The 23512-nt window shown below is 52.5% G+C and overlaps 1 protein-coding gene across 2 annotated transcripts in view; it reads left to right on the top strand.

The window, feature by feature from the left end:
• The first annotated feature begins 842 nt into the window (after positions 1-842).
• SEPTIN9 (septin 9) overlaps positions 843-23512 on the top strand; it is a 134216-nt gene continuing 111546 nt past the window's right edge. The window contains exon 1 of one of the 2 annotated variants that reach the window (XM_066200839.1): positions 843-1081. In XM_066200839.1, coding sequence (XP_066056936.1) covers positions 1060-1081 — 22 coding nt within the window. In that variant the 5' untranslated portion in view covers positions 843-1059. The remainder of the gene's footprint in view (positions 1082-23512) is intronic. The other variant, XM_066200838.1, reaches the window with a different exon arrangement.

Genomic DNA, 23512 nt, shown 5'->3' with positions numbered 1-23512 from the left:
GCCTTTCTCTGTCCCCGTGCAATTGCCAGGGTTAGGGCTGGGGACAGAAAACTTTTTTTCCCCTGCTCTGGAAGAGTCTGAAAGCAAGCAGAAAGCCCTTCCTGTGGAATCCATGCCTTCCTTGGAGCTGGTGGAATTCTCCCACGTGAACAGGACTTGTGCTCTGCACCTTTGCGTGTGGGTGACCCACCAGAGGGGCTGTGGAAATCTTCCCAGGGAGCAGCCTGGCCCTTCCTCCAGCAGTTCCCTCTGCCCTTAAAACAAGAGTCGCTATGACTTTCTTCCTGTCTGTGTTTGCAATGCCCTCGGCTGATTGCATTTGTGTAATTAATTGCCAAACCCGCATCTCGCAGGGGAGCGATCCGGAGCGTGTTCGCCCTCCTGGCACATGAGGAACAGTAAAATCCTTTTCCCCAGCCCGGGGGCGATGTCTGGGGGCTGTTTCTGGCCTCCGTGGGGCCCGCGGCAGTGAATGAGTGAGGTGTGAGCCTGCACAAACCTTTGGCTCGGTCCGCAGCCTTCAATGAGCCCTGGACAAGCGGGTTTGGAGAGGAAAGAGGCGTTTTCACGGGTCACTAACGCACTTTGAACTAGAGACGGGGGAGCAGCGCTGACCTGAGCCGCTCCAGCCAGCCGAGGGCTGAATCAAATCCATGGGGTGCGCCGGGCTGGAGGCGTGAAATTCCATGGCTCGCCTTTGCTGCGGCGGCGGAATGCCGCGGGATTTGCCGGGCGGGGAGCCGGCGGGGCCGAGCCCCGGGGATGGTTTGCCTGCCGCGGGGGTAAAGGTGCAGCCGCGGGGGAGGCTGAGCCCCGCTTTTCCCCTGCCCGTGCCAGGAGACTTGGAACAGCCCGCACCGGTGTGTGCGAGGCTGGGAAAAGGTGTGTGCTAACGAGCGGGAGCGCTGGGCTGCCCCTGGGCCGGAGCCGGGCACGGATGCGGTGGCACCGTGCGCGTCCCCTCCCCGGCCCTGCCTACAAAAGGATCGCGGCAGCCCCGGCACCGCGCACCCCACCCGGCCTCGCCCCTGCTCCCATGTCACAGCCCGCAGCGACGGCATGAAGAAATCCTCGTATTCAGGTGAGCCTCCCTCGCCTCTCGCCTCTCCCTTTGTGTCTGTGCTGGGGAAAGAAAAAGGTTTAAAATCCGCCTCCCCCCCCAAGTACGACGTGCGCTGGCTGTGGGCGCCGTGCGGAGGAGCGAACAGCTGTTTCACTGTGTATAAGCAAGTGGAAAAAAGGCTTAAAAAGCCAAGCGAAGGCAGCGAGGCAGCTTGTTCCAGGCAGGAGCCGGCACCGGGGGCACGGACCTTGTTATCGGAAGGCACCTGTGCCAGCACGGGGTGAGATCAGCGCCGAGGGACAGCGTGACATCGGCACAGGACGGTGGTGTGTGTGTTTGTGTGTGTGTGAGTGACACTGGCTGCCCTCGGGGCCGCTGGCATTTCCAAATGGGGTCTAAGAACTGGGATCCCCTCACGGTGAGCGAATCTATTCCGCCTTCTCCCCGTCCTGCCTTTGCCAGGCTTGCCCTGTGGGGTGAGGGCGTTGTGCCCTCCTCTCCTTCTCCCCGGCTAGCAGTGAGTGTTAACAACCATGCCTGGTGTCGTTCCTCTGAATCCCCCGTGAAATCCTGCCCCGGGAAGTGCCTGGAGCACCGCAGAGTTGACAGGTCTCCTCTAAGAGATGCCCCTAAAGCTCAGGTGCCTCTGGCGGCTCCTCCAGCTGCTGGACTTTGCTCTGCAGCTGATTTCTGCTCTGTGCCTCGGTGCTCTGCGAGCCAAATTCTGCCCTGGCTTTGCTCTGGCCGCTGTGGGGACGTGGTGACATCATGCCAGTGTCCTCCTAACACCCCAAGCCACGGGTCTGGCCACCCCTCAGGGACACTGGTGGCAGCTGCCAGTCACTTGAGCCACGTCATGGCCACAGGACTCTGCCTGAGCTCATGAGCCACAGGAGCTTTTTTTTCTTTTTTGAACGGGAAAGACTTCTTTGATGGCTTTGTTTGTTGTTCGCCATGTGTAGTGAAGTACACAAGGTACTATTAATAATATTATTACTATAACGATTAATGCACATATACAATATATGCATATGGAATATGTATATATATATGGAATATTGTATATGTATATATAATATGGAATTGTCAGCTTCACTCAGAAAATTCACTCTGTGATGCTGCTGCCTGTTTATGGTTAAAACCAATTAGCAACGTTCCTCTCTTGCACATTTTCCTTCTCTCATTAGCGCTGCTAAATGGGCTGCCGGCAGGGTATATTGGGGCTCGTATGCCGGGAACCTGGGCCAGTCGGGGTGTGATGATTAGCACGTTGTAATGGATTAAATTGGGTATTAATGGCTGTGCACTGTGTGTAGGGGAACCTGTTATTTGTTGTGGCCTCCTGGGGTGGTTGGAGCAGCCCTGGAGCAGGGAGGAGCAGTGCAAGGAGAGGTCTGGATACAGCTGGCTGTCCCACAGAAAAGCTGCCGGCTCTGTGACCTGGCCTTGTGACTCCTTGCAGATGAGGCCAAGGGTCCTTTGCTGCTTTGCTTGTTTGGGGTGGGTTGTGCTGGAGTGCAGCTGGGGCACTGCAAAACCCCTGGTGTGTCCCTGGTGGGTGCCCAAACCCTCCTACACTCGGAGGGGCAGCTGGGCTGACGCCTGGCCAGTACCTTGTTTCAAAAGGGCTGTGGCTGTGTTTTGGAAACACCGCCGTGAGATTTCCTCGGTGCAGCTCTTTAAACAAAAAGAACAGAACTGCCGTGCCCAGAATTCACTGCTGGGAAGCAACAGGACAGCTGCACTCCTTGCAAGCACCTCACACCTTGCAAAGGGCACGGGCAGCGCTGCTGAGCTGCTCTGGGTGGCAAAGGCTTCACTTTTGGGTGCTGCACCAAATAAATCCCCCTGATTTATTGGGCAGAAGGTGGATTAAGGTGAAGGAATCACCCGTGGCACTGGGGAGGCCACCTTGGAGAGCTGCCACCCCTGTGAGGTGGAGCCAGCCCTCCGTGGCTGGTGTGTTCACAAATCAGGGCACAGCAGTGGTCACTGACTTTGGGGGATTTCACTGGGAATCCAAATTGCTTCTCCAAGACATGGATGTGCAGGGTGCTGCAGAGCCTCTGGGCTCTCTGCTGTCTGCCAGAGGAGCTGGTGATGTGACAAAGTGACTTCTCAGCTGCCAAAGCTGATGCTGACAGCCCCTGGCAGGCTGGAAATGCGGTGCCTGGCTGAGAAACTCCTGAAAATGATGGCAAAGGGGAAAAAAAGTGAACACCTAAACACTTTTTGAGGCTAGGTACTTGCTAAGTCTGGCCTGATTTGTCCCTCTCTGGCATGTTTTGGATCTCTTTTGTGGACTGGGTCCCCCTGAACCCAGCTGGAGTATCTTGCCTGACTTCGCAAGGCCGAACCTCCAGCTCCATCCTCCTCCGTGGGCACAGCAGCGCTCTCCTGCTGTCGGGCTGTTCCCTGCCCCAGGCAGGATTTACCTCCCCTAGAGCACTTCAGCGCGATCCCGACCCATCTGCTGCCTCTTCTGAGCACACGCCAGGTAGGTGGGGTCGAGATGAAGAGTTTGCCTTGGGCTGCCTCACCTCTTAAGCAGCAGAGAGGCTCCGTGAGACCTTTGTGCCGTAGCCACGGGCACGTGTGGCTCATCCCGGCGCTGCTTTTGTTCCTGGAACTCCTGGCAGCAGCAGGAGGAGGAGGGGAGAGCGTGAAACACGGATTTTACACAGCAATAACTTCTCCCGAAGCCAGCTCTTACATGTGTGCCTTGGGGATGTCTGTTATTTCAGTTGCTGAAGGCAAGCTTGCCCTGGAATACTACTTTTGAAGGATTTTTTTTTTTTTTTTTTTTTTGATTCTCACTTTCCATTACTCAAACCCAATTGCGTCGCCAAAGAAGCAACAGACAGGATTTGTGATAAATGACACGGTGATTAATAGGTATTTTCAGGGATGGTGCGAGTGATTTTGGCCCAGGATGGTTTCAGTTTCAGGTCTATGTGAGATGCTGGCACGCATTAAAATAAGGATCACCAGAATTACAGCGCCTCTAGAATTATTTGTCGTGGTCATGTGTCACCCACCCTTACCTGAACTGCAGACTCCTAATTTATTGCTTTGGCGCTTAGGGAGAAATCACTCTTCAGATATGAGCTAAAGCTATAGGAAAAATTACAGGAATTACAGCAAGAGCTGTGATTCCATCACTGAATGAGGATTTTCCCCTATTGTGACTCGTAAAATGATTCCCTATAGAACATGGGAAATAGAATATAAGTCGAATTGGATTTGCTGGCGCTGTCTGGAGAATTTGTGGCTGTCTCATCCCTGGAAGTGCTCAAGCCAGGTTGGATGGGGCTCTGAGCAACCTGGTCTTGGGGAAGGTGGGTTGGACTGGCAGGGGTTGGAATGAGGTCATCTTTAAGGTCCATTCATGGTGGACACAAGCCTGACGCTGAAGATGGTGGTAAGCATTAGTAGCAAACTTTATTGCAAAAGTTAGGCTTTTTTTAGTAGTTAGCTGGTTATCAGTTTACATCGTTTAAAGGCACAGTAAGCTGAATTCAACTAATTACACTACAGTGTGGATGTGCAGCAGTCTCTGCAGTGCGTCTCTCATGTTTTTTACATCTCCCTACCCCTATTCCAGCTGAGTCACTCTCTTATAGTCTTCTTTTACTCAGCTGAGGCAGTAAGCCTAAGCTGTGACTTCACAAGAGTAATAAGGCCTTTATTTCAGAAGGCTTTCCCTACACACAACAGTCCATTTCAACCCCAGGCATTCTGGGATCCCATCTCAGCTGGGAAGCTTTGGGGAAACAGCTCAGCCCTCTGCTTGCTGGTTTGTAGTGTCCCAGGGTCCCCTCCTGCCCAGCCCCATCGTGTCCTTGGAGCTGACACCACTCCTGCAGATGCTGCGCACCCGCGGATCTGAGCCAAGGCAGCAGCAGGTAAAGCTGTGGGGGGGTTTGGGCCCCACCAAAGGGCTCTGGTTTGTGCTCCAGGACATCCAGGGAGGGAAGAGAAGCACGGGATCTCTTGCTGGGCTGGGCAAGAGCTGTGGTGTGAAGCTGTGGCAGCACAGGGACACGTGCAGCGGCGAGTCCTCATCCAGCACAGTGAGGGAGCTCATAAAAACCCAGTGAGGCAGCAGTGTGAGCAGTGTGTCCCTGAGAGCGACCTGTGCCCCAGGGCCTGGAGCACTCTGCTAACAAAGAGCTGGTGATAAAGGTGAGGAGATGGATCCTGTTTGGAAATCCCAGCGCTGTTCACTGTCTGCATCGTGGGTACGGCCTCCAGTGTTTCCCAGGGAGCCACAATGGGGCCAAGGATCCAGGGTTATATTCCAGATAAATGGGTGGTCCTGAGGGTCAGGCTCCAATAGGGATGGGGGGAAATGGTGCAGAGGGGTGGGCAGGAGCCAGGGGGACTGATGGGATCACAGGGGTGGGATACTGCAGCAAAAATAACCCAGTGAGGTCCAGGGGAAGGAAGAACATTCTAGGGGAGTGTATATGTGGGGAATGGAGGCTGAGCAGGCTGACATAAACTGATAACAAACCAGTGAAACAACGAAACCCAACAAATATTAACATGTGGCCAAAGGCCCATGGGAGGAAAGTTTCCCTCACCATGACCTCAAAGGATATCTTTCCCCATTTGCCTCGGTCCCTCCACGGTTGAGGCACAGCTACCTTGAGGATGATTAGAATTCAAATTAATCCAAATACTCCTCTCCCCAAATAATCCTCTGTCCGTCGGGGGGCCCTTGGTCCGTTTCTGGCTGTAGCTGGTCTGGAACAGGCTGGAAAACCCGAGACTGGATCTTTTTCAGGCTGATACTGAGCCGGAGAGAGCCGGTGTGATTCCCTCAAAGGCTTTTAACCACCCTGCCATACAAGCTGCTGGGTGGGGCAGAGATGACCCGGTGTCTGCAGAGCCCATTGTTTGCTCCTGAACCCGACCCCATCTCCCGTCACTGAACTGGCACCCTCTGTGTCTGAGCTGGGGAAAAATGAAAAGAGTTGTTCAGACCTGATTTTTTTTTGTATTTTTTTTCTCTAGTTCGCTGGCCAAACTGCATTATCAAGGAAAAAATACTGCTCGGATCCAACAAAAACATTCATTTAATTTTAGATTGCCGTTTACAACAGAAATTCAAAATAGTTTGTTTTGAAATACATTTAAAAAAAAAAAGCCATTGTTTTTCAGCTCAAACTCTCAGCTAGCTCTTACTCCCCAAAACTTACATTGCTGGGCCAGTGAGAGTGGGGGGGATGTGAAAGGGAAAAATAAGGATGAGGAGAGAGTTTTGGAGCCCAGGAGTAGAGGGAAGGGGAAGGATGGTGATGCTGGCAATGCCACCCTGGAGCGTGATTCCCCAGGAACATCAGCGCCTCTCCTGAGGCTGTTCTCGGTGTGGGTTTGTGCTGTTACCTGGTGTTGCCGAAACAGCAGGAAGGAAAATGCCAAGGCCCATGAAATGAACTTGTTTCTCAATAATCCCAGAACAGCAGGAGGCTTCTGCACAGACAAAGGGCTTTGCATTATTTTCAGGATGCTGAAAGCTCTGCAGGTTGGCTGGGTCAGCTGCCAGGAGTGATTTGTATCACTCAGATCCACGTGAAAGCTGGTTCATACCAGACATCCACGGCTCCTCGGCCTTGCTTGAAGCCCCATAACAAACAAAATGCTGTTCCTGCGTGGCAAACCCTTGCTCTTTTTTGGACAAGCACATCTCCAGCTTGTCCATACCCATCTCATATTTTTAAACCGGTGAGGAGCAGCCATGGTGCCTGCTCACATTCACAACATTCACACATTTCTCTGGTGGGTTTTCATCCCCATTTCTCCCGTAATTTTTTTGCTGTTTTTAACCACTTGATCCATCACGTTGTGCCGTTCCCTGCTCTGCCACTTCCCCATTGCTGCACACGTGTGGGACAGTGACTTTTGATGTTCCCACTGGCTGGGATTGTTGTTTGAGCTGTAACAGTATTCAAAGACACTCAGAGAGAGCAGCTAACTGTGTCCAGGGTGCTGGGGCATCCAGGGAAAAGCAGACATGTCCTGCAGAGGAGACAGCAGAAGAATAGGGCAGAGTTGCTCCCAAACCAACACTGTTTGGAAGCGACACTGAGAGGCAACATTGCCCAGGTCTGCGCTGTGTAGTTAATACCTAAAACAATGAACTCCTCTCCTCTCCTCTCCTCTCCTCTCCTCTCCTCTCCTCTCCTCTCCTCTCCTCTCCTCTCCTCTCCTCTCCTCTCCTCTCCTCTCCTCTCCTCTCCTCTCCTCTCCTCTCCTCTCCTCTCCTCTCCTCTCCTCTCCTCTCCTCTCCTCTCCTCTCCTCTCCTCTCCTCTCCTCTCCTCTCCTCTCCTCTCCTCTCCTCTCCTCTCCTCTCCTCTCCTCTCCTCTCCTCTCCTCTCCTCTCCTCTCCTCTCCTCTCCTCTCCTCTCCTCTCCTCTCCTCTCCTCTCCTCTCCTCTCCTCTCCTCTCCTCATTGCTTTTTCTTTTTAAAAGTCCTATTCTTCAGAGGATTAGATTTCTAACACGCCTTGTCCTCTCTTGTGGTACTAGAGCCTGTAATTTTCTGGAGTGTCACAGGTTGTTGTAGCCTGTGCTGGATGAAAGCGCCTTGATCCCTGGACAGGCTGTTCTCAGCTGCCCTCAGGGCCTCACAGTTGGTTTCTGTGGCTTAGCAGATATCAAGAGCTGTTGATGGCACTTGGCCTCAGTCCTGGCAAACTTTCCTCGGCACTCCTCAGGGACCGTGAGAAGTCCAATCCAAAGGCACAATCGTTTTATGTTTGCTCCCGTGCTGACAGCACAGATTGCCGGAGATGTAACTGCAATGTGCCGTCACATGTTCCTGATGGCTGCTGCTGATGGATGGAGCCTTGTGTTGGAAAACCCTCCTGTCCTGCTGTGCTGGGGTGGCCAGATCAAGGGGTGTGGTGGGTTTGGTTGGGTGTTCTGCTCTTTCCAGCCTTGCTGGCGTGTGTGGGCAGGGGCAGAGCTTTGCTCCAGGTAGGAAAAGCATCCCAACATCTGTTAGAAAACAGCTTGGGGAAGCAAGGAAATCCTTCCTGCCTGTGGGGAAAGACAAATAACAAACCACAACGTGCAGACGTTTGCAGAACATAATGAAAGGTCCTGTGGGGCCCAGGGGGGTGATTTCTGATCCCCCCAAACTCCCATCCTCTTCCCGTGGCCACCTGGGCTGAGCAGGGAGAAGTGGCGGCACGTGGAACAGGGGGATGCTGCAGGGCCATCCCAAAAAGCAGCGCTGACAGGGAGCAGGGTGCTTTGTGTGAGGCCAGCCTGTACCTCTTAGACAAGGGGTGTCTTGGGGTTTGCTGCACAAAGCGTGACCCAAATCCAAGGAAAAGTCTGTGGAAGAGGAGAGGGCTTTGCCTTGCAACGATTTGTGAGGATTTCGCCTGTGACAGACGGATGTGTGAGGCCAGGGAGCTGACGAAAAGCAGGCAGAGGTGACCTGCAGGGGACACCTGTCCCTTGGGGTGACACAGCCAGCGTGTTTAACACCGCACCAGGGAGTTCCCCTCGCTGCCAGGCCCTGGCATCCTCATCCTCAGGAGAAGCAGCTGTGCTTGTGCAGCCCCTGCTCCCTGTGCAGTCACACAGGCAGTGGTGTGGGGGAGAGGCAGCACAGCCGCTGGTGACTCAGCCCGTTCCCACAGTGGCCTCGGTGACCGCCTGGTGACAAGGCCAGCCCGAGGCACCCTTTCAAGGCTTGTGTTCCAGAGGGGGGCTCACGGCTGCCTGGGAGCTGCTGCTTCCTGCGGTGTCACTGCTCAGGTGAGCCTCTCAGGGGGCTCAGAGGGATGCAGTCATCCCCAGAGCAGGGGCTGGCATCCACGGGGGATGGCACCAGAGCCTGGGAAAGTTTTTGTCCAGCGCTGGGACACTTGTGAGAACAGCTGACTGTGCTGGGCAGGAAGGGAAGCTCTTGCCTGAGTTTCCACACCGATCACTGCACTGCACACTCTGAAGCACGATATCAGGGTTGGGTTTTTTTTTGTTTCCATGGCCTGAACTTCTCATTTCAGGTTTAAATCTGATGGCCAGAGCATGTCTCTGTCCCCTCAGTTTCCCTCAAACACTGTGCTTCCTTCAGTGCTCCCTGGTCAAGCAGATGGAAGTTAAACTGGAGGGATGATTGCAAGTTGGAACTAGCAGCCAAAGGGTTTTTTGTTTTTTTCTTCCCTTTGTCCATGCCAGATGAGTATTATTTACAGGAAACACTTTGTACAGCTTCGAGATTTGTTTAGAGAAGGAGTGTAGGGGAGGAGACAGCTAAAGGCAGAATGGAAATTAAAAAGGTCACAGTAATGCTGAAGAAAATCCATAATTTCCTGCAGTGGGAGTATTGCCGTTCTGGGGACTGAGGGAATGGTGGAGCTTGGGCTCCAGCTCCCGGAGGAGAGTGTGCTGAGGGATGAACTGTCTCCCTTTGGGACGAGCTTGGCCTCATGGGGCTGAACCCAGAGCAGCTGCTGGGGACAGAGGGTCCCTGACACTGCCTTGTTCCCTCAGCTCATCCAGAGTCACGTCCCGCCGTGGCCGTGCCAGGGAATCTCCCGGGAGCTGCCCCCGGGGGCGCGTTTGCTTTGGCCTGATGTGATCCGGGGGAGCGGGGATTGCCTGCAGCTTTGTGCGATGGAGGGAATAAACAAAGGAGGCCGGGCTGAGATGCCCTCGGCCGCTGTGGGGTGACTCAGTGCTGAGCTCTGGGCGCCTGGGCACGTACGGGGAAATCTGCTGAGGAGATCGTGGAGCAGGACAAGTCAGGACAAGGGGCTCGCACAGGACAGCCCAGGGAGGTGACAGGGGGTTGTTGCAGGGAGTTAAGGAGGTTGGAGGCTCTGTTTCGCCTGCAGGAAAGGCTGCAGAAGAGCAAATGTCACCCACCCTGGCTGTCACCCACCCTGGCTGTCACCCACCCCAGCCAGCCCAGTCTGTGATGATGGACTCAGCCACCAGCACCCTAGAAAGGCTTTGCTCTCTGCCTTTTCAGCTTCCATCATTCTCCCAAGGCGATTTTCAACTCAGTTTTTGATTTAAAAGCAAAATCTGGGCGCGTTTTATTCAGTAGGAATGAGGACGGAACATAATTCGTTGCCAGGGTGGAATTTAATTTGAAGCATTGAGGTTGATGATGTCCCCGGTCCAAGCCTAACTCTCCTCGTCCTCTTTGCTTTGGGGGAGGTTTTCAGGCTCACTGATTTTCAGTGTTCTAGTGATAGAAGTCACATGTGCTGCAGTGTCCTTAGCTGAGGTCAGTTGCTAGAAACACTCTGAAATCCTTAAATCCAGACCTTTATCATGTGTTCTTGCAGCCCACTCTGCCACATGAAGGGCTTTTCCCCCTCTGGTGTCCTGCCTTCACGTGTTTTAGAGCATGTTTTAGAAAACTGGTCATAATGCTGAGAAATGTGAGGTTGAGTTGTGCCCAAACTGTCCCAGAACCACCACACCACGGGGTTTCAAGGGCTTTTTTTTAAACTTATTGATTTTTTTTTTTAGCAGGTTAGCTATGACTCTCAGAGCTGTTGAGTATCTACTGAACAGCTCAGACACAACCTGCAGGACTGCCATCACTGCAGCTAATTACCCTTTGACATTAATTTCCATTCAGCTCCATCTGCATCTGCGAACGCTTTCCCAAATTGCTGCTCTGACAAGTGAGATGCCCCAGTTGTGGAGCCTCACATCTGAGAGCTCGGGGAGGCTCTCGCTGCTGTGGCTTCTTGGGGATGTCATGGCTTGGGTGGTCTCCTCATCCTGCTTGGCAGCTGGAGCAGGAGGCTGTGAGTTATTTGCCGTGGTGGGTTTTTGTCAGCTCGAGCTCCCAGCAGTGATGTGAAATGGTCTGACAGCTGATTCCTGCACTTAGAGTCGGGAGCAATGAGTTAATCCGGGGAAGGATGAGCTCAGCCTTTGAGAGCTTGATGCATCTGTGGAGGTTTCAGACCTTCCTCTGCTGTGCATGGTCCTCCATGGACCAGCCACTCTCCAGGAAATCATCATCATCATCATGCCATCAGTGTTTTAAAATACATCTCTTTTAAAATACACGGGGAGGGGAGAGGGGAGGAGGGTGCCTGTGGCTGCATTATGTGTGTTTGGCTTTGTATTTTAGAGATCATTGTGGGAAAAGCAAGAGCCCTGTGCTTGAGCCATGATGAAGAGGGAATAGTAAAAAGATGTTTCATAACGTGCGTGGATTAATGTTCAGAACTTACTGAGCCTTTCATCTCCTCTGGGCCCTGAGCACAAGCATGGGAATGGATATGAGGCAGAAAAGCCTCCCATGCCGATGTGCTGGGTGCTGATTATTGCAGGGTTTGGCCTTAAACCCTTTCATAGACTGCGCCTCTTCCTTGGTGGGCGATTTTTGGGCTGCTGCTGGCAGAGCTTGTAACACAGGAGAAGGATCTGGAAGATTGGTAGAGGGCACAGTCACCCTGCTGAGCCAGGAGCAAACCCTCACCTTAGTCCTGGGTAAAAATAAGCAGTGTCCTCGTTCCTAGCCCTGCGGCAGGATTTGTGTGTCCAGAGCCCCTCCAAGTGATGGGCAGGCTGCTCCTGGGAGGCACACAGGGCTGAGAACTGCTGCCCACAGCTCAGGGGCACACAGGAGCGAGGGTCAGCACGTGGGAAAGGACAGAGGACTCGCACAGGACAGCCCAGGGAGGGGGGAGGGGGTTATTGCAGGGAGTTGAGGAGGCTGGAGGCTCTGTTTTGCCTTCAGGAAAAGCTGCAGAAGAGCAAATGCTAGCTAGCTTATAGAAAAGTAGAAATATAGATAATAGTCTATAAATATGAATCAAACTAATGTAATAAATAAATTAAAAAAATATTTAAAGAATTTCTCCAAGATAGTAAGGGTGCTGCTGGCTGAATGCCAAGCGCCCAGCCGTTTTAACCCTTCATTTCTGTCTCCTATTGTCTTTTTATTAAACTTCTAAAATTTTACTGAAGAAATAACCCTCGTTTTGCACACCTTGTTTGGATTTGCAGGGCAGCCCGGGGCCTGCCGGGGTGGGTTTGTTTGCTCTCCTCTCCGGGCAAACACCCGCCCGTCACGCGGGGCTGGCAGGTGGCAGGTGGCACCTTGTCCCCTCCCCAGGGGCTCCAAGATCCACGGCAAAGGCCTGGCCTGTGCACACAGCCTGCGGGAGCCCCAGCCCTGCCCGGGGTGTTTCCAGCAGGCTGGAGCAGAGCAGAGTGAGGAGCTGGTTCAGTGCAAACAAACCCTTGGACCGGGACTGCTCTGCCTGGCACCCACTGCAGCTCCCTGCTGAAAAACAGAGCAGGGGGTGACACCTGTGAAACTAGAGTGCTCACACCTCTGCTGCCACGACTGAAAGAGGGGGTGAATTGTGGTCTGCGCGTTGCTTTGTGTGCAGAGCAGCAAATGAAATGTCTGCTCGGCTCAGAGCCTCTCTGTGCCCGCCGGGGAGGCAGGGCACAGCAGCAGGGGTGTGCAAAGGGAACGGTTCTGATGGAAAGCATCTCCTGGTCTCACTCACACCATTCTGACAGCCTGGCAGACCCCTCACTCTGCAGTCAGGTCCAGCCCACATTTGCAGGCCTGGGGTACCTGTCACCCTCAGCTGTTCCTCCAGTGGATGATGTCACAGCCTGGCAATTCATCCCACGTGGGATATGGATCTTTGGTAGGAACCTCCCACAACCACTGACTTGAGAGTCTGGTGTGTAAATTAGACCTTTGTGCTGGTCCTTGCCTGGTCACACTGTGTCCTGTTCGAGTTTTTTTTCCACAGATTTATGGAATATGCTTAGTTGGAAATAACTCATCAGGATTGTCAAGTCCAACTCCTGGCCCTGCACAGGACACCCCAAAAGTCCCACCGTGTGCCTGAGAGCATTGTCCAAATGCTCCTTGAGCTCAGACAGGCTCGGTGCTGTGACCACCTCCCTGAGGAGCCTGTCCCAGTGCTCAGCAACCCTCTGGGTGAAAAACTTCTCCTCAAATCCAACCTGAACATCCCCTGACTCAGCTCCAGCCATTTCCTTGTCACCAGAGTGAAGAGATCAGTGCCTGCCCCTGTGGTGCCTCACATGAGGATGTCAAAGACCACAGTGAGGTCTCCCCTCAGCCTCCTCTTTTTTTGTTTGGTTGTTGTCCTTTCCCAGAGTATTTGGATTAATTTGAATTCTAATCATCTCATCCTCACTTGGGATCGTCATCATCTTTAATAACCTCTCTTCCCATTTCTGGTGGTTCATGGGTGGTGTATCCTTAGGTCAAAGCACAGCTGGGAGGTCAGACTTTGGATTAAACCTGCCTTGGCATAGCCCCTAAGAACACCCTGGAAGCATCCAAGCCCTGCTGCCTATAGACTAGGGGCAAAATAAGACCACAAACCAAGTAGAGAGCTCTGCTTTGGGGGCTTGACAGCCTCCTCTGCTTTTCAAATCATGTCATCATAATCTCTGCAAGATTAAGCACTGTTTCAGCTGCAGGGTTTGGTTTGTTCTTTTTTTTTTTTTTTTTTAAATTTCACTTTCTCATGAAATAAACTGATGGTGACAGATGCCCAGGAGCCCTGCAGGTCAGTGCTTTGTTTATACCCAGGGAACTCAGGGAGTGAAGGGTGACAGTTGCCCCTGGAGAGGGACACGGGTGTCACCTTCTCATGGAGCACGGGTCTGTGTGGCAGTCACCTTCTCTGTGCTTGTGTCACCTGGGCAGAGCCTGCAGAGGGGCTTTGGGCTCCTCCAGGGGATCCTCTCTGTGGATAAATGTGGACTGGGCTGCCTCATCTGGTTTGTGTGGCCAGCCTGGGGCACCAGCTGGTGTCCTGAGCCCCGCTCCCTGTCAGGTGACTGCAGATAACCCAAGTGCAGCTCATGCACACGCTGATCTTAAAGCTGAGGGAGCTGATATCCTGTATTACTGAGGACCCAGGCCTGGAAAAAAAAATGAGGTGGAATTTAATTTTGCCTGAGCTGAGCCATCTCAAAGCATCTCTGAATCAGAGCTGGGCCCTGCAGCCTCTCTCCAGCAGACGATTCACCCCATCCTCCCCCTCCATCCAGGGCTGGAGGTGACTCGGTGCTGCAGAGCCCAGCTCCTGGTGGCTGTGGCTTCCAGGTGCTGGTGGGGTGAGGGGTCAAACCCTCTGGAGATCTCAGGTCCCGATCCCATCTCCCTTCAGGCACTAAAGCAGGTGGCTGCCAGCTTTCAGCCAGCGACAAGCCCGTGGTGACTGCTTGGTGTGGCAGCAGCATCCCCCTGCAGCTGGGGCTGTGCCCCAGCCTCACAGCTGCTTGAGGAGCAGCTGGGTCATGCTAAGGACAGGCGCTGTCACAAATCTGATGTGTCAGACATGGCAAACACGTTTAATCTGTACCAGTGAATGCTCTTCCCTGGCTCAGAAACTGCTCACAGAGAGGTGCTTCAGTGGAGGAAGAGGGGTGCCAACAGGAAGCTGGGCTGAGACAACACAGAAACATTTTCTGCTCATGATCTCAGCCTCTGGAGATAAGGCAGGAATTTTGACACCCCCCAGAGCATCCTGCCTTGGCCCCATGTGAGTCCTGCAGCTCTGGACAGCGGAGGGAGGTTCCTGCCTGGGTGATGATCCTGCCAGGGGTGCAGAAGGTGGAGGTGGGTTTGGGCCGGAGGGATGTGGCAGAGCCATGGATCCCCTCTGCACAGGAGGTGTTGGAGTGCTCAGGCTGCAGGAAATGCTGTTTGGGAAAGGTCAGCTCGTGTCGTGAACTCTGACCGTGGTGTCAGGGGCATCAGAAGTGACCCGAGCCTCCAGACAGGGAAATACCTTTCAGGTGTGGCTGGCAGCAGGCTGTGCATGCCCCGGGGCAGGTTCTCCCTGCTGCTTCATTCCTTGTGGCACAAGGGGCCTGCTCGGGAGCTCCACCCTGCTGGAATCCCCTCCTGGCACGGCGCAGGGGCTCCAGGGTCAGTGCAGGGGTTTGGGTCACTCAGGAGGACCAAAACCTGCCTTTTCTGTGGCAGGGATTTGCATAGTGGAGACTGAACATCTGGGTTGTTGGGGCGAGTGACCCAGGGCGGCTCTGGATGGGACCCAGGGCTCCGTTACCCCGAGCGTGGCGTGTTCCATGGACAATGCTGCCTTTCAGCAGCCCCACAGAATGGGCTTTGTGCCTCCTTGTGTGAGCCCTCTTTCAGGCTTCCTCAGAGGCTGCAGGCACCGCTCCATCACTTGGAATGGTTTTCACCTGTGCCAGGAGTGATTTCACTCTGCCTTTTTGCCAGGGCTGGGCTGTTCGGTGGTGCCAGGTGCTTTGCTTTTCCTGGAGAAGCCCATTGCAATTGCAATGGGACCTCTTGGTACCTGCAGAGTGGCGTGTGTCGTCATGGAGTGGCATCCAGAGATGGTTTTTATATCTGGGCTTTATTTAAATGAACCCATTCCTCATTTTCCTGCTGCTCTGCTCTAGAGCTGGCTCTTGGAGAGCATGGCTGGGCAGAAAGGGACGTGCTGGGTCTGGAGTTATTGTATTCGTGGAATCAAAAAATGTTCTGAAATGGGACACACAAGGTTCAAGTCCAACTCCTGGCCCTGCACAGGACAGCCCCAAAATCCCACCCTGTGCCTGAGGGCGTTGTCCAAACTCTTCTTGGACTCTGACTGGGTTGAGGTTACGACCACTGCCCTGGGGAGCCTGTTCAGTGCCCCACCACCCTCCGGATGAAAAGCCTTTTCCTAATATCCAACCTAAGCCTGCCCAGGCACAGCTTTTTGCTGTTTCCTTGAGTCCTCTCTCTGGTCACCAGAGAGAAAAGATCATTGCATGCCCCTTGTCCCTGACAAAGATTTTAATGGACAACCCAATAGGATATTGGCACTTACATATTGATTCTACGTATTTATTGATTTAAACGGACTTACTGCTTCTGTGCTGGGTACCTCTGATGGATTCCAGGCCTCAGCATGGGCCATGGGGACTTGTGACAACCTGGCCCTTCATTAAATGAATTTAAATGGCTTATAGAGAGAGTCTGGGGGGCAGAAGGGGAGCACACAAGAAATTTAATCTTGGAGTTGACTGGCCCCTCACAGACAGAGCTCTCCCTTCCGTCTCCCAAGTCACACACCCACAGAAACGCCAACCATGGTCCCAAAACCAGCTCCACGAGTGAGGCTTGAGGGTCATCTTGTAAGATCCAGATGGAGTTATACTGAAGTTTGTAAAGGCACTTCTGCAAACTCCAGTGAAAGCTGATCTGCAGCATTAGGCACTCAAATATGTCCTACGTCTGGCTGAAGCTCCCTTCCAACTTCCCTGCTGCGGCCACTATTAAATATAATTGTGAGATACAAGGAAAAACACCAAAGAATGTTATTAGTTTATGAAACTGGGTTGCCTTGGCTACTTCTGAGGTAGAATTAATAGGAGAAAACCCTCAACTGTATGAGGCCAGGGCTTCATTGTACTCTCAAATTGTAATTTCCCTTCTCTCCCGTTTAAGGACAGCGGACATTATCTCAGGAATCTATAGATAGTGTCTGAGTCATTCTTTAAAACGCAGCTAAAATGTAAAAACATTAAATAATATATCCCTGCAGCTCCTCTGACCAGGGAAAGTGTTTGACACCTCATTTTAGAGGCAGGGAAGAGTTTGTGGAGGAGGAAAATTACGTGCAGAGAGTCACGTTGGAGTCCTGATGGTGGCTGAGCAGTTCTGACACCTCTTCTTGCAGCTGGCTTTGCCCCATGGCTGAGCTGGTCCTCCCTGCCTGCCCACCTCAGCATCTGCCCAGCACAGCATCAGCCTCACAGGGGCAGAGAATCAGGATGTGACTGAGCTTGGGCTCGGAGATAAATGTGGATGTGTGATGTCCCAAGAGAGAAATTGCCATTCTGAGCTCAGGTTTTTTTGTGTAGGGCTATGCGGGGAGCTGCTGGCTGAACCACAGCTCGGAGCTGGGGCTTTCTGACTTTCAGGCAATTCTGTGCAGAATCAGAGAACCCCAGGGGATCTGTCCAAAGCAATGCAGACTCATCATTGGGTGAGCTCTGTGTTCAGGCTGCTGCTGCACTGGGGCTGCACAGGTGGAAGGGCTCTGGTAGTGTTTGCAGCCTGAAGCATATTTACAATATCTATCTATCTATCTATCTATCTATCTATCTATCTATCTATCTATTTTCTAAATACATATGTATGTTTAGAATCTAGAATATATCTCTATATATTTAGAATCTAGAATCTAGAACATATCTATATCTTTATCTATATCTATATATCTGTGTGGAGAGAAAAGTGGCCATTATCTGCTTGATCTTGATGCTCTTCCAAGCTTGCCTGTTCTCCATCGAGTGGCCAGACAGTTTGTGGATCTTGACCCTGAATATTCATCTGAGCTTCTGGCTAGGAAGGGATTTAGTGACCACGGACCCTTGGCTGCTCCCTTGCCTGGTGCTGGTTCCTCCACCCAGTTGTTACCTGGCTGCAGTGGAGGATCTCTCGCAGGGCAGGAAGGAAAAGGACACTTGGTCCAAGTCTGGAACGAGACTGGGACTTGCACCTAAGGAAAATCCCTGGCTGAGCTTTTCCCTTGGCAGCCTCTGCAGAGTCAGACGTGGCTCTCAAACCCAAAGGCTGCCCTGTTCCTCCTGCAGCTCTGATGAGGAGCTGCTCCCTGGGGCTGGGTGTTCCCAAGTGTCCTACTGATGCCTTGGGAAGGCTGAGCTGGAACAGAGACTGGACCGAGTTGGAGAATAAAGTAGGTGTTTATTGAAAGGCCTTTAAGGACACAACTTGGGCAGGACAAGAGCCTGACCAGGGCTACACCCAAGGTGGACCCAAAATGGTCACAAAATGGACAAACGGTCACAAGGTCTCACACTTTGATAAGTTTTGGTCCATTTGCATATTGGGGTTTAATTGTCCAATTGCAGCTTCAGGTTATGAAGTCCCATCTTTCTTGTTTTCTCTCTTCGGCCCATCGTTTTTTGTGCTTTTGGGCCTGAAAACTTGTAACAGTTGTCCTTGGTGTGCAGCAGGAAAAGGACTTGTTTTGTCTCCTTACCCTGTGCAGAGCTGAGTGACACTGGATGTGAGGCTCAGAACTGCACCCCTGGGCAGCACAGAATCTGAAAACCACGAAAGCTCAAACTTCAGGGTCTGCTCTGGGTGTCCTGTTTGCTCCAGGTCCTGGCAGCCCTCTGGCAAGGACCCTGGAGGGTCACCCCGTGGGTCACCCAGGCTCAGGAGAGCCCTTGACCTCTGCCCTTTGTCGTCTGCTGCCCTTCGGCCGCTGCCGCTTTGTTCTGGGCTTCCCTCCTTTGTTCATCCCCACCCCTCTCTGGGAAAAATCAACATTTGCCTTGCAGGGCCTGGCAAACAGAAGGGGTCTGTATTCCATCCCGATGGCAGCCCCAGGCTTGCAGGGCTCCCGTGATAAATCCAGTGGTGTTTGTTGCCGGGGGGACCCTCTGAAACACAAGTTTGGGAGCTCTCTGTGTGTGTGTGAAATGAGCAGGGAAGCTGTGAGTGCTCACCGAGCTGGGGCTGAGGAAAAAAAATGTGATTGCATCGAGGTTGTAAGAAATTGATTTAAAATCTAAATAAGGATGAAATTAAATTTTATTTTGTTTTTTAATCTCAAGTACCACGTTGCTGCTTCATGTGCTAGAGCTGCACAACAGTGCTGGAGCAGAGCAGAGAGGCAGAGGCTGGGAATTTGCACCAGGACTTCTCCTGTGCGGTCACAGCCAGGCCTGTGGGAGTGGGGAGCAGAGCTGCGGGGTGGCTCGGGAGTATTTGATCCGTGGGGAAATACCACACTGGGGTTTTAAAATCCCTTTCCCCTCCTTCCCATCTGCCCGTGGTTTTCTCCAGCTAACCCAGGGCCATTGCCAGATGAACCTGAGGAAGTGAGGTGCACCCATGAGGCTGGGAGCTGTAAATGTTGGGGGGTTTTGGAAAGTGAAGGATGAGCAGTGATTATTTGCTTTTCCTTTGTTTCCATAGTGCCCTGAGTGCTGAGCCTCATCCCTTGTCCACTCAGGCTCCTGGGGACACTTGTGTTATTAATGTTAATTAACTAACACGTTTCTAGCTCGCTGGAGCTCTTGTGGCAGCTGGTTAATGTAAGAGTTTGATTATTAATGGAAGAGTTATTTCCTTCTTTGAGCAAGGCTGCAGCTTGGATGGGTTCAGATGCCTTTCCTGCTCCCCACCTCTGCTGGGATGCTGCAGGTTCTCCAGGAACAAATGGGATCGGATCCAAGCTGCTCTTGCCATGACTTCACAAGCTCCAAACCCCCTCATGCAGTGAAAATGCCACGAGGCACCCGTTCATTGAATTCCAGCTCTTGTGTCCTGCTTCTCTCTCTTGGATTTTGGCAGATACGGACTGTGAGCAAGTGAGGAGCGTGGTGAAGACAGGGAAAATTTAGAGGGACAGGACCTCTCTGGAAATCTGGCTAGCATCAACAGTGAACCTGGAGGGATTTTAGGCTTGGCAGTGGTTGCCAGGTCCATCCCCAACCAGCAGAGCTTCACAAGAGCCGTTTTCTATTCCCACAAAGACCCTTTTCCCATTGCCTCCTGCTGCTCAAAGAATCCCCCCAAGCCAGCAGAGCTGACAGGGCGTACAGAAGGCCGGTTTTTGCAGTCCCTTCCAGTTTGTGTGGACACTGGTGGTGTGAACATGCATCTGCACAAGTCTTTGCTGTGGTGACGTGGCACCGTGGCCGCTGCCCGGCCGGATTGCTGGAACACTCCAGCCAGAAGGATCACAGATGATGACTAACACGCTTTTTTCATAAGAAAAACTGCTTGTGCTAAAATATTTTTTTTTTTCAGTGCTTTCATGATTGTCCAGCGTATCTCTGAATGGGTGTCAGCTGTGAGGAATTTGTGGTCAGTAAAGAACAGATGATCACGAGGGGTGGTGAAATGATCTCGTTATTTGTGTGCAGTGAATAACTGAGGACTGAGCTTGCTCACCTCAGAATAAACTCGTGGGGGAGAAAGGGAGAGTCTCTGAATTGTTTGAAGGCCATTTTAGTTCTTGAACAACTTGCCAAAGCACTTGAGATCACTCCAATGTTTTAGTCTTGAGATTGAACGTCTCCAAAAAGCCAAGACTAAGTTCAAGCACGAGCTTGAATCCACGCTGACCAGACAGAAGCGTGTGTGCTGTGGGTTTTGTGGGTCAGCCAAGGCAATTCCCTGGCCTTAAGCTTTATGGATGCAGCAATTGATTTCCTGAGAATTACTGCAGTTTAATTTGAGTTAACAAGTTGAATCAAAGCCTAAATTTGAGCCAAGGTTAAAGTGCTGTGTCCCCTGCCACCCTTAACCACCATGTGCAGGACTGCTCCTACCTAACACAGCCCTTTGCTTGTGCAGGCCACTGCTGGCCTTGGGGAAGCCTTTCTAACACTGCAAAAATTGAGGCTTGAGCCTCGCTGCCTCTTATCATCAGCACAAGCTTCTGGAGCATATTTTTAGTGTTAAAATGCTTTTGGCACCTGCTAAAGTGGAGTGTTGTGGTGGGAATGGATGCATCTTGCTAATGCCAATTTTCCTGTGGTTTCCTGGAGGGTGTTTTGAGCTCCAGCCTCAGGCTGGGCTCTTTCTAAGTGTGAACTCATGGCTCCGTGAGCTGATGAGGGATGTTGTGTGGCTCCAACTCCCATGGGAGGGAAATCGGTGGTGGTTTAGGCTCTCTAGGCTCAGCCTTTGACCTGGACACAGCTTGTTGGTGTATTTAGGCTGTATTGGAGGAGGTATTGGGGCACTCCTGAGTCTGCAATCAGTGCCCCTTGGCCCCAGCATCCCTTCAACCAGCAGCATCCCTCCCTCCCTCCATCCCTTCAGCATCCCTTTCTCCCTCCAGCATCCCTTTCTCCACCCCACCAGCATCCCTCCATCCTGGTGAAAGCTCAGTTTACTGCCAGAGATATTTGATCCAGAATGAAACCCTGCACTCGGGTTGAAGTTGGTTTTTTTTTATTTTTCTAGCTGTGCTCAGCTTCTTTATAAAGAGTTTCTGTTACGCAGAATCTGGAAAAGTATCTTTTATTCTTCAGCGCGTGTTTCTGATTAGTACTGGAAATGAACATGAATTTTTTTCCCTTTATTTATTTTTTTTTTAAACCGTATTCCTTTTGAGGTTAATGTTGCAAGTGGATTTCTAGCTAATGGAAGGGAAGCTGTAACTGTGTGGTTCACTGGACTCGGAGCAATAGCGATTCTTCTTCCTTTGCTAATCTGCAGACAGATGTCCCTCCCTTGCAGTGACTCCCCTGTGTCCCCAGCTGTCTCCAGTGACACCTCCCTGTGCAGGCCCTGCCTCCAGAGGTGATGTCCTGTGTCAGCATTCGAGCTCTGCAGTGATTGTGCAGCGTGGGTCAAACCATGTGTGGGCTTTCCTCCTGTTATCAGCTCCAGGCCTTGCCACTGGTGAGGTCTTCTCCAGCCACTCTTTTTTTTGTCCCTGGAGCTTTTGGAGCCTGCCTGGGTGAAATGCAGCTGCCAGTGAAGGTAATTCACCTGCCCACTCTCTGGATGGACGTCACTCTGTGGCGTGAGTACAAGAGAGATTTCACACCCTGAGCCATCCCTAAGAGTGTTGGGATGGACTTGCACGATGAACAAAGAGTGCAAACCCTGTCCCAGCAGCCTGCACTGGTACCTGAGCAGGACAGTGACATCCTTGCTGTCCCTTACAGGCTCCTAGGTGACAGCAGGAAGGCCTGAGGGGATGGCAGGGGGCAAGATGGGGTGGAGGAGGTGGGGCTGGGTGTGTGCAGTGCCCAGGGGCTGCAACTCCTGCCCTGGGGGGACTCAACCCTGCCAGCCTCTGCTTTGAGAGCTGCTGGTGGTGTGTAGGTGCTGTGAACCCTCTGCAGGGTTCTCTGCTGAGGAGCCCCCGGCACCCCAGAGCAGGAACCACCCAGAGGTGGCTCCATGGTTTGGCTGGGAGCTGTACGCCCCAGGCAGACAGGAGTGTGGGTTTGCCCAGAGCAGGGAACTGTTCCTGGCTGGAGACATCTCCAGGGCTGTCTGGACACCCTGCTGAGCTGTGCTGGGTGAAGAAGGAAGCTGCCTTATCTGATCCCAGCCCCTGCAGCCAGTACATGGAACAGAAGCGAGGCTCACGCTGGCTGCTCAGATGAGCTGGTGCCTCTTTGCTGACTCCAGCACAGTGTGGGACGGCTCCTGCTGGCTTTGGCCCGTCCCTTTCCATCACCACCTTCCTTTGGCTTGGGTCCTTTTGTTTGTTTGTTTGTTTTGTTTTTACTGGACTGCCTAGAGAGAGCGAGTTCCTGAGCTGCGTCCTCCATTGTTTGTCCTCACCGCGTGGTTTCTGTTGATAATGGGAGTTGCTCGCTCGTCCTTTTTGGATTTTACATCATGTGAATGTAGCAGCATGGAGGGCTCACTGCGAGGAGAAAATCGATCTCACGTGGGCTCTCTCTTCACTGTTACATGCGCCCAGAAGGTTTGGAGTGTGTCACCCAAAAACTCTGATGTGTTTTGGGGAATGTATGCATTGACTTCGTTGGAGATGAGCACCTCTGGCACTTCCCTGGTTAGCTCTCGGTTCAGGTTCGGCCAACTCAGCTAGAAAAGTCATGCTGGACATTTCTCCAGACAAGCTGGATGCCATCCCCCTGCTGCCCTGCCCTGCCTGCACCCCCTGCAGCAGGGTGAGCACCCAGAAGGCGCTCCTGTTTCAGTCCTGGGATGCTTTACCCCCATTGTGTTACATCAGCAGCTGCAAGAAGCATGAAACAGTAGAAAACTTGGCCCAATATTGCCTGGAGGGAGCAATTTACATGTGAGCCTGGCACTGACACCCTCGGAAAGGCCATTCTGGGCTTTGTCAGCTGTGAAGGAGACCCCGGAGAAGGGCAGAGGTTTCGGGTGCTGCTGCCTTTCTGCTGGGCCACATGGGCCCAGCCCGTGGATCTGGAGGGAATTAGTCATTGATTATAAAACGTAAAAAAACCACTGCTCAGTGAGTGAGCCAAGGTGAGGCTGAGCTGGGCTTTGTCCTGCTGAGGCACATCCGCCTCATTCAGTGAACCACTTTTGGGCTGACTGGCTTTTAACTCTCGCCCTGTTCCGTTCTGAATTCCTTCTGATGGGAGCCAGGGGGAGAATTCCCAATTCCAGCTAAATAAGGCACACTGCACTATCCAGGGCTCTCAGTCCAGAGTGCTACAGTGCGTTTCCAGCGTGGCTGGGGGGTGCTGGGAGGGAAGGCTCACAGACACCGTGTCTGCGATGGAAATGTTTGATTTTCACTTCACAACCCAAACCTGGGGCTCAAACTGCTGCTCCCAGGCTATAAATAGAGGTAACCCCAGCACAGAGTCAGCAGCTGATGCTCCTTGGTCCTGCCCCCTCCGCTGGCTCCCTGGCAGTGTGTTCACTGCAGCATATTTTTAGCTGTTGCTTCCTCGTTATTTATTTTATTTTATTTTTTTTT

Source organism: Chamaea fasciata, unplaced genomic scaffold, assembly GCF_029207755.1.
Source record: "Chamaea fasciata isolate MVZ Bird 193981 ecotype frontalis unplaced genomic scaffold, bChaFas1.0.hap1 SCAF_19, whole genome shotgun sequence".
Taxonomy (NCBI): Eukaryota; Metazoa; Chordata; class Aves; order Passeriformes; family Sylviidae; genus Chamaea; species Chamaea fasciata.
This window is presented reverse-complemented; position numbering and strand designations above follow the sequence as displayed.